Here is a 10,638-nt window from a genome sequence, read left to right on the forward strand (position 1 = left end):
TTCTTGGACATACCCTGACTAGAGATCGAACCTGGAACCAGTGTATGTGGCCTAGCTGGGTATCGAACCAAAGACCTTATGCTTTGCAGGATGATGCCCAACCAACTGCACCACACCGGTCAGGGCCATGTAAGAGTCAATTTAAAGAGAAAGACTAGGAGATGGTTCGGGCTTAGGTAGAGGCAAGGGGAAAGAAAGGGAAATGGATAACGAGAGAAATTTAGAAGGCAGAACATACAAGAGTCCTTCCTTCTCACAGGTAAATAGTACCTGGGCCTCCTTCGCTCCGTAGAGGAACCTAAGTGAGAAGGAAACAACTTTTGGAAGAGGATCCAGAGCCCGTGAAGTGTCTCTGAAGCCTCTTTGCTGTTCAGAACAACCACCGCTTAGGTTCTAAATGTAGAGACAAACTGTAACATGCATTCAAAGTAAAAACGCTTTCTCTGAGCCAATGGGGACTTGTTTCTCCCCAAAGTGGTCACCCCAGGAAATCCTTATGTTCAGACAATTTGGGGAGTTGATAGGCCATGGGAGACACGCTATCTACGTTGTATACCTCCATTTATACAAAGTTCTAGAAAATACAAAGTAATCAATAGTGACAGAAATCAGATCAGTGGTTGCCTGGGAACAGGAATGGCAGGGAGAGATGGAGAAGAGATTACCAAGGGCAGGTTCCACAGGTGTGCTGGCATGTCAAAACAGCAAGCGCAGTACGAGCAGTGTATTTATATTGTCTGTTAACTACACGTCGTCTGTGTAGGGCTTATTGTGTTAAAGAAAATAACTACAGTCCCAAAATGGTGTCACTTACGCTAAAAGCCCATGATACAAAATGTACATTTAATACCTGATTTAATTGCAGCTTCAACCTTTTGCAGAAACATAATCTTAATCAACCAGTAAAGAATTTTTCTGTCAAGCACCAGTAAGGTAACCTGTGGCGTACGCCTCTCTGTCCTCTCATCCCAATCATAGAAAGAAGATGCAATTTCTCTTCCCCCCAGGTAAAGGTAGGCTGGTTCAAAAATAATCCTTTCTGCCCTCCCCCCCCTGAAGAGCTACCTCACCCCACTCACCTTCCTGTAAAAATCTTCCTGGTAGGACCTTTACCTTCCCCTGATGGAAGGTGACTTTGCCTGAAATAATCCACTCTTTTAACTTCTTCATCTCACCCTCTTTCTGCCTATAAGAACCTTCCATTTTGTGCAACTCATCAGCGGCCCCTTCTAATTGCTAGACAGGATGTTACCCACTTAATGATCGCTGAATGAAGCCAAATAGATCTTCAAATTTACTCAGTTAAGTTTTGTTTTTTAGCAACAGTACAGACAAAAACTAACACACTCACGCACAGCCTAGTGCCCATGCAGCTGCTGTGTAAAACAGTAGGCCGTTTCTTTAAAAAGTTAAAAATATAACACCATATGACCCAGCAATTCCACTTCCACAGAAGTGAAAGTGGGGATTCCAAGAGATATTCGTACACCCATGTTCGTAGCAGGATTATTTGCAGTAGCCAAAAGGCAGAGGCAAACCAAGTATGCACCAAAGGATGACTGGATAAACAAAGCGTAGTATATACCCACAATGGAATATTACTCAGCCTTAACAAGGAAGGCAATTCTGACACATGCTACAACATGAGCAAATCCGGAAGACATTACACTCAGTGAAGTAAGCCCGTCATAAATACTGACTGATTGCACTTACATGAAGTGTCCAGAGTACTCAGGTTCACAGAGACAGAAAGTAGAATGGTGGAACTCGCTTCGGCAGCACCAATGCCCAAACTGGAACAACACAGAAAAGATGAGCATAAATATGACACACCAATCTGTGAGGTATTACATATTAGAAGGAAGGAGGGAAGGGAGGGAGGAAAAGAAAGTAGATGGTGGTTGCCAAGGCCTTTGGGGATAGGAAGGATGGTGATGGGAATGACTCCCATTTATTGATAAATGGGTAGAGTTTCAGTTTGGGAAGATGAAAAAGTTCTGGAGATGAATGGTAGGGATGGTAGCTCAACTATGAATGTATTCAATGTCAATGAGCTGTACACTTAAAAATGGTTAAGACAATAAATTCTGTTATGCCGGTTTTACCACAGTTTTTTAAATTAAACCATTTTCTGAAAAGAAAGGTGGTCATTCCTATCATCCACCCTAAAATGTTCAAAATTAGCTGTAGACCTGAAACTAATACCAATAATATTGAATGTGAACTGTAATTGAAAAATAAAATGTTCAAAGTTATTTCAAACCAACGCTGAATTAACTTGGATTTTTAGAATGTTTTAATTTTAACTAATTACAAATACAATATACTTCCATTTTAAGAAATATGGACCCAGAGGAAAATATTGTTAAAGGATAATTTTTGGAAAAATGTAAAATCGTGACTCAATATAAAATGAATACATGTCAAAATTTTTTATTTCACTCATTATTAATAATGGAACCGGTATGATGTTACAGCCAGTTCAAAGAAGAATTCAAAGAGCACAAATACGTAGGCCACCGGGCGTGCTGAAGTAAACTTAGAAAGCAGTGCCCACCTGGTCGGTAATCGGACAATAACCCGTTACGTTCTACCGAAAAACCCGCCTGCGTTTCTATGGACAAAAACCAGTTGCACGGCTACAGGTTTTCTACAGTTGACAGAGTTGTAAAACGGCTCCGACAGGACACTATATAGTTAGATAAACCTGAAAAGTGTGCACTCTAGTAACACCTCTGTGTGTGTGTGCTTTCAAAATCTGTACAAGGCTGAAAAACAAAATAAAATAACCCCTTGTCCCAGAAACGCACTAGCTTTGATACTTTTGAGTCAAGTTTCACCTGGACTATGAAGACTCTATTAAGCACAGTGAACAGGTTTATTAAACGAAATGACCCGGTGCAGGGCTCTGGGACGCGGTTCAGGACCCTGGTGCACACCTGCCCAGCGCGCTTCCAGGTAGTGCGGCGGCGCCGCCCACTTAGCTACGAGTGGCTGCAAGTGAACAGCGTAAAACTCGGAGGGACCACGGGGTGCGCGCAGGAGTGGAGGGAGGAGAGGCTACGCCGCAGGGCCCAACGCAGGGAGAGGAGAAAACTGTGGCAACAGAGATCAGGGAAGGCAGGGAAACTGAACAACAACCAGCCGGGCGCGGCCGCGGGAGCGGCGCCGCCTCCTTTCTTCCCCGCCCTCCGCCCGCGGAGCCTCGGGAGGAACCAGGGCGGGGCAACCTTTGCTCCGTCCCGGAGAAGCCTGGCTCCGGAGACAGGTGTTGGCGCTCACCGGAGACTGGAGCGGGCCGGGGACCGCGCTGCTTCCCTCTCGTCCCTCCCACTCGAGGGGTTTGGTCTCGGGGTTCATTTCTGGACCCTCGGACCGCGGTATCGGTGGGACCCACCCGCGAGAGGTTTCGATTGGGGAAGGCAGCCGCGTTGGAGGGAATTAAGGGCGAGCCGTCGAGTGGGGACGGTCCTGCGTCGCAGAGCTAGGGTGTCCGGGAGAGAGTGGGGCGCAGGCCCCCGGCCCGCGGCGGCGCCCGTGCGGACTTCGGGGCTCGGAGCCCGCGCTCTCCGTGCGCGCGCGGGCCTGACTTCGCCAGGCCGCGGCGGCCGAGAAGGCGTCGGTGGAGAAGGCAGCAGGTGCGCCGTCCCGCGGCGGAGCCGCGCGGCCCCGGGGGATGCGGACGCCGGCGGCGATGACGGTGGGCATGGTGCTCGCGCCCTGCGGGCTGCTGCTCAACCTGACGGGCACGCTGGCGCCCGGCTGGCGGCAGGTGAAGGGCTTCCTCAACCAGCCGGTGGACGTGGTGCTGTACCAAGGCCTTTGGGACATCTGCCGCGAGCAGAGCAGCCGCGAGCGCGAGTGCGGCCAGCCCGACGAGCTGGGGTACTTCAAGGCTGAGCCTGTGCTCGCCGCGCGGGGTCTCATGGTGACGTCCCTGGCGGTCACCGCGCTGGGGCTGCTGCTGGCGTCGCTCGGCGTGCGCTGCTGGGAGGACGAGCCCCGCTTCGCGCTGGCCGGCGTCTCCGGCTTGGTGCTCTTCGCCGCGGGCCTCTTCAGCCTCATCCCGGTGTCCTGGTACAACCACGTCCTGGCGGATCGCACCGTCCTGCCCGCCCCGGCGAGCCCGGTGAAGGTGGAAGTCGGCTACAGCCTGGTGCTGGGCTACCTGGGCAGCTGCCTGCTTCTGCTGGGCGGCTCCTCGCTGACGCTCAGCTTCGCGCCCTTGTGCGAGGAGTGCTGTCGACGCCGCCGCAAAGCCCCCTCCCGCGGCCCTCGCCGCCCCAGCGTCAGCACCGTGTACGTGGACTGGCCGCAGCCCGCGCTCACGCCCGCGATCAAGTACTACAGCGACGGCCAGCACCGGCCCCGGCCCGCGGAGGCCGGCCCCGCGGGCGTCGGCCCCGCGGACAAGCCCAAGGTGGGCTTCCCCATGCCGCGGCCGCCACCCAAGACCTACACCAATGCGGTGGACGTGCTCGAGGGGGAGACGGGGGCCCACTCCCAGGGCGCCTCCTCGCGCAGCACCCGCCCCTGCCACAGCTCCCTGCCCTGCGACTCCGATCTGTAGACGGCGCCCCACCCCCTTGGCGCTGCCTGGACGGAGGACTCGCGCCACCACCGTCCAACCTTAACGTGTGGGTTACCTTGGGGCCTGGAGTCGGAACCCTGGACACCGTTCCCGTTCCTACGACTGGTTTGGCGGGTGGTCTTCCTTTCCTGGGGCCAAACTGGACTCCTTGGACGATTACTTCGAGTTGGGTTTGGTTTTGTTTTTATAGAGTTGGTTTTTCTCTCCAGAGGAATCAGGGTGCTCATAGGGTGACAGGCTTATCATACTTTCAGCTGAAGGACACAGAGCGACTTTGCATCGTGTTGACCAGGGACAATAACAACAAAAAGTGGAACTCGTCCAGGGAGGCTAAAAAGCGATTTAACAGCTTGAGACAATATTCTGAAATCCTGATGAACTTTGCATCAACATAATTAAATATTATTAATTTCTTTCTGCTGTTTAATTCATTTTCATGCAAACTCTCAAGAGACCAGTCTGTTCCTGGCTATGTTTGAATGAAGCTCTTAAAAATAAACGTAGAGCTGTGCAAATACTAGCAGCTTTCCTGGCTTTCCTGGAATGAAATAACCTGATTAACTCATATTTACATTTCTTCATGTATACATAGGATTTATCTTTTTTTATTACTTTCTTTTGATGTGAAAGTGGAGGTCACACCTGAGTTTCCCTTCGAGAAGCCAGAAAGAATGAAAAGACTAACACTACACTGTTTTGTTTCTCAGCTGCCTCACCCTAGACTCAGAAGGCCATCGATTCAATATTTGGTGCAAAATGGAACTTGTTGATCATCTTAGGTTAAAGTACGGTTTATAGATCTCTCATTGATGTATCAAATTTGAAAGTAAGACTTGCAGTATACCCACAAAAGCTGGTTGTCTCCAGCACAACCTTCTGGATTTAAGCCTTAATTACTAACAATTTCCTGGCTGCCTGAGCACTGTTCCAGAAATCTTGTTCTCAGAACTTCACCCTCTTAGTGTAAGATTGGTGAAAGAGGCCGGTGGGCCCCACTCAAATTCCTGATTCCTTTATTTTTGGGTTCATGCTGTTTTCTGTGCAGAGCCAAGTCTATCGTTGAAAAAACTTTAAGCACCAGTTTCCACAGGAGGAGCGATTAGAAATCGTTTCCTCTTGTAACAGCGATGCCTGGAGTCACAAGTAGGCATCTGTGTGTTTGTGAGAAGGGCTCAATTTCCCGTAGGGCTGGCTCTCATTGTGAGTGAATGATGTCAGGGTGTCTTTAACTGAACTGCATCTCACCTTTAACACCTGCCGCTGGTAGCCACTTCAGAGGCAGGAACGATCTGTTCAGCGAGAGACCACTGAGAGCAGAGAGCTATAGAACTAGCTGAACAGCACAGGCTGCTCCGTAGCAGCGGAAGGGGTAACACAGATTCACTTCCTTTGCCATTTTGTACTGGAATTACCTGTTTCTATCTTTTCACGACCAAACTTTAAAGTGCAGGCATATCACTTGGGGATCTTTTTCAAATGCAAATTCTTATTCGGTTGGTCTGGAGTGAAGCTGATTTCCTAAATTCTCCCAGGAGATGCTAAGGCTGGTGGTTCCTGGCCCCCACTTGTGGCTGCCAGGCTTTCACCGGCCCTGTGCCTCACTCAAATTTCAGTCCCAACTGGCAGCGCATAATCAGACCTTTGAGAGCTTGCCCTCTGGTTGAGTTAGGGGCTGCCTTCCCACGAACAGCCAGAGTGGAGAAAAGGCAAGACTACTGTTTATAGCTAACACCTCAAAAAGGCATTAGGCCCCTGAGAAGTCAGGACCTAGCAGATAACACAAAGACTTTGGATTTCTGGCAAGTACCAAATTTACCAAAAATTTTCTGCGTCATAAGTCCATGTATTTCTAGGGAAAGTTTGATAAAAGCAAACAAGTGGTGTTTTGTGTTTTTGTGGTTTTCCCCCCAAAAATATCCTCCACTGGCTTATATTCAAAACACTTCCTCTCTGCTTTTTGAGAGGCAAACCACAGCTCTGGCTGGTGTAGCTTAGTGGACTGAGCACTGGCTTGCAAACCAAAAGGTCATCGGTTCTATTCCAGGTCAGGGCATGTATCTGGGTTGTGGGCCAGGTTCCTGGTTGGGGGGCGTGTGATGTATCTCTCACACCTCCATGTTTCTCTCCCTCTTCCTCCCTCCCTGTCTTTCAATTGACACTCTAGAGAGGCTGGCTGCAGGAGGCCAGCACCTCGGGAGTTGCTGTTGGAGGCAGAAACTTACCCTAAACTTAACACTAACACTACCTAGGTAGCAACCACACCACAGTGAAGACACTCATGGGAAATAGCACAGCCGTCTTGCCTGAAGCCCTTCACACCCGTCACATGCCATCACCACTCACTTTTAATAATCCACATTACACAGCAAAGTATGCGTTCTCATTTAAAGGATGAAATCTTTTCAAGATTACTCAGGTTATGCCTGGAGGACGGAGGAATCTGAAAGTGGAGCAGGTGCTGCATTAGCTCAGCGCCTGCCCTACCCGTTCGCCAGTCTGGCTCCCACGCCCTCACTAAGGAGGGGTGAGCTTTGGAGCTCACAAGCTGTCCGTCCCTTGCGGAGGCTGTGGGAGGAGCTGTCAGAGATTCTTCAGCCGCTCCCCTCTTTATTTCCTACATCATACATCCAGTAATTTTGGCATGCCAGTCATTTTGTGAGCACCTTGGTGGGCACCTTGGAAAACAAAACTATTCCAGGCCCTGCCTGTGGAAGTCACATAGTCTAGTCTGAGAGATCCATGCAGTGAAGACGAAGAGTCCAGGGCTGGAGGAAAGGGTGAAACTTTAGGGAAGGTGGTCAGGAAGTGCTGCTGGAGCAGGAAGATGAAAGAGGGAGGGGGGTCAGTCTGTGCGTGGAGTAGCCACCCTCTGTCTCACTGCTTCACTAAGAAGCTTCTTCTTTCACTTTAAACTCAAAAAAAGAAGAGAGAGAGAGGGAAGCATTCCAGGCCGAGAGAAGAGCAAACCCCAACAGCCACCGAAGAAACAGTGATGAAAACAGGTGGGCAGAGCGGCCTTAGCTCCCGCAGGTGTGGCTGCTGCTTCTCTGTAGAACGAGGTCACAAGGGCAAGAAGAAGCTGGTGGTGCCAGTGAGTGAGACGGGGGACGTCTTCTTGCCTTTTATCAGGCTAATAGCTTCTCTAGGAGGGAATACACTCTGGGACAAATTCAATCTGTTTAACAGAGCATTTTCAGAATAAAATATAATCCATGCTCTTGAGGAACATTCTATCCTGCCAGTGTATGAACAGCCCCATCACGCACTTGGCAGAGAAGAAATCTGAGCCTCATCACACATCCCCAGAGGATTAAAAGGTTAACCCCCAGGATCCCTGACCCCTACCTGGCTCACACACCCCCTTCCTCACCCTTCACCTTCACACTAACCTCCCTGAAATGAAGGCCTGTCATTCATCTCTTCAAAACCCTCGGGATCTTTCTCAGGTATCATGTACTCTTCACTTCAATTCCATTCGTGATTTGGCCAAGGCCTCGGTGTCACTCTCTCCCACACACAAACCCTGAACTACTTTCCCTCTTCATCTTAGCAGAGTCATATTTGAACATATGAGACCCATCTAATGTGGATTTTTCTTCATGTACTATCCCATTTTACGTCTAAATTGAAGGTAAGGGCAGAGTTTCTATTTATTTTGTAATCCTAGAATGGGTACTAACACCCCTCTAGTGCCTATTAGCAATTGAATAAGTTCAAGTTACCTCCAAAAGCTGTTTCTGTACCCAGTTTCTCCCTCTCCTTATACACAATTGTCATGTACAGAGAAAGTAATTTGTGGCCTGAGGCCGCTGGCCCAAACCCAGGGCTGCAGGTGGGGGGTGGGCCAGGGAGCATTTTGTGAACTGGGTTGTGCCCTGTGGTGAGTGGCAAGGGAAAGGCTGAGGGAGACCCGACAAGTCACTGTAATTTTTCCAGAACTTGGGTAATACATGATTCCTCATAGCCCCAGCTCTGCTCTTGCTGAACTTCAGTTTCCTCATCTGTACAACTGGGAAGACTGGATTAGGTGTTTTCAGAGCGTCTGTTTAAATCTAATATTCTGAGAGCGAAGATTAAGAATTAGATGAGGCTGAGCGGAGAAATACGAAATGTGAACAGCGAAGGCTGGGGAAACTGACTGATCTGTAAAATTAGTGATTGGTCTGACAGCAACCAACTCCATGGTCTAGTCCTCGGTTTCTCAGAATTTCATAAACCTCCTGGGAGTTAAAATAGTAGGAACTTCGTAGACTCCCCTCATCATCCATGACCTGCCCCTCATACATATAAAGCACTTCATTTAACTGTTAATTGCTAACAACAGACACAAAAGTTCAAGTTTTCTATAGGGCTTTTTGAGCCCGAGGCATGATCCAATGAACTTTTCTAAAACTCCTTGTTCTTCCAGAAGAACGCTCAATGCTATCGGCAGGTTATAGAAGTTGAGTTCTTATAAGGAAATTCACTTTCAGTGTCTGCTACAGGCTTACTGCTCCATCTATTAGTGGAAATAAATCAAGTAGGTAATCAATACCTTACATAGGAATCATCACAATGGAAGGCTCTTACAGTTGAAAATATGCCTCCACTCCAAAGAGACAAGATGACATATTACAACCAGTGTAGAAGATAGGGATTGCTAGAAATTAAGTATAAAACTTTAAGTATCCATTTATGAAATGAAGTCTTTCTGGGGAAAAGGATATTCAGGTGTGTTATGTAAATTCTTGAACAGGGAAAGCATAACAGGACTTGTTAAACCAGATTCATGCAGGACGATACTTAGGCACACATTTGTAAGCGACCAAAGACTGGAAAAGATATAAATAAGCAGCAGGTGAGGAGAAGGGGTGCATACATGCCCCACTAGGAGACGTGGCAGCAGTCGGCTCTCTTTTTCCCAGGAAGAGGAAATAAGGGGGAGTTTCTGGGGCCGAACAGGAAGTGAGGCTTGCAGACGCGATGAGAAGGGTGGGTTCAGAAGGAATACTTTCCCGCAGAGCCTGTGAAGTAGGCCGAGCTGCGGACACCCACACAAGGTCTATGGGAGATATCGGCAGCAGCGTAAGCGTGTCCGGAGAAAGTGGTAGTGCTGTTTACGTCATTCCTGTGGGCCTTCGACTTGGGGTCTTTTGTGTCATTTTAATGCACTTTTGCCCAGGGGCAGGCAGAGCCTTGCCAAGGGAAAACTTGGCAATAAGCGTGGCTCTTGGGAGAGGATAGCCAGATAAACCCAAGATTTACCCTGTGGATGAGAAGGGTGGAGCGTACCATGGTGCTAAAATGGTTTCTCTCAAAGGCGGCTGAGCCCCAGCAGCTAGGTAAGGATGCTGCTGCAGCTCCCAGCCTCAGAGAGGTGGGGCCCCTAGCAATTGCTCCTCAGGGCAAGTTGCTTCCTAGTTGGGACATTTTACACTGGGTTGCAAAGCACAGTTTATGTTATGTACTATACCCACAGTAATAAGCCTAGGGCTTCTCCTTATGTGCAAAGGCCCATGCACACTCATTCCATACGAAACCAAATATGAATAGTCTAGAAAAGATCCAAGCAAGACAAGTCTTCCAAGTCAAGCTGTGTTTATTACCATTAGGACTCATGTTATCAGACTCAGGTACGATGAAAAGTATACAGGCATTGTTCCTATTTTCATTCGATGCCCAATTGGCCTGATGTAGGTTCTGCTAATCCCATTTTTATCCTTGGGGAAACAGTTTCGTGACTAAGTGAGTTAGTTGCCCACGGTTGCTACTATCGAGGTTTAGACCATACTCCTGCTTTGTTACCTGTTTCCCATCACAGATTCAAAGCCCCTCACAGCTTATGTGGGTGTGAATGAAGCAGTCCCAGTAAGACAAGCAGAGGTGGAGCAGCCAGAGGGAGTTCAGGCTCTCAGTAGCACCTGCATGTTTGCCCAGCAAGCAAGAGCCAGCTGAGATAAGTCCTCCTGGCCCACACCTACCACTTCATCTGCTGCTGCCCGAAGGATTCACCCACTTCACCGCAAAGAAGTCAGACAAATTATTCATCAGAGTTTCTACATCTGTAA

General features: G+C 48.8%; 1 protein-coding gene across 1 annotated transcript; it reads left to right on the forward strand.

Moving 5' to 3' along the window:
- The first annotated feature begins 3,056 nt into the window (after positions 1-3,056).
- On the forward strand, positions 3,057-5,111 carry CLDN23 (claudin 23). Its single transcript, XM_045197167.3, has one exon. The coding sequence runs from the start codon at positions 3,677-3,679 to the stop codon at positions 4,568-4,570; it is 894 nt and encodes a 297-aa protein (XP_045053102.2). The 5' UTR covers positions 3,057-3,676; the 3' UTR covers positions 4,571-5,111.
- Positions 5,112-10,638: the final 5,527 nt, after the last annotated feature.

The sequence above is a fragment of the Desmodus rotundus genome, chromosome 13, assembly GCF_022682495.2.
Source record: "Desmodus rotundus isolate HL8 chromosome 13, HLdesRot8A.1, whole genome shotgun sequence".
NCBI classification, from domain to species: Eukaryota; Metazoa; Chordata; class Mammalia; order Chiroptera; family Phyllostomidae; genus Desmodus; species Desmodus rotundus.

Coding starts and splice junctions, on each gene's coding strand:
- CLDN23 (XM_045197167.3), top strand. CDS start 3,677: ATGCGGACGCCGGCGGCGATGACGGTGGGCATGGTGCTCGCGCCCTGC.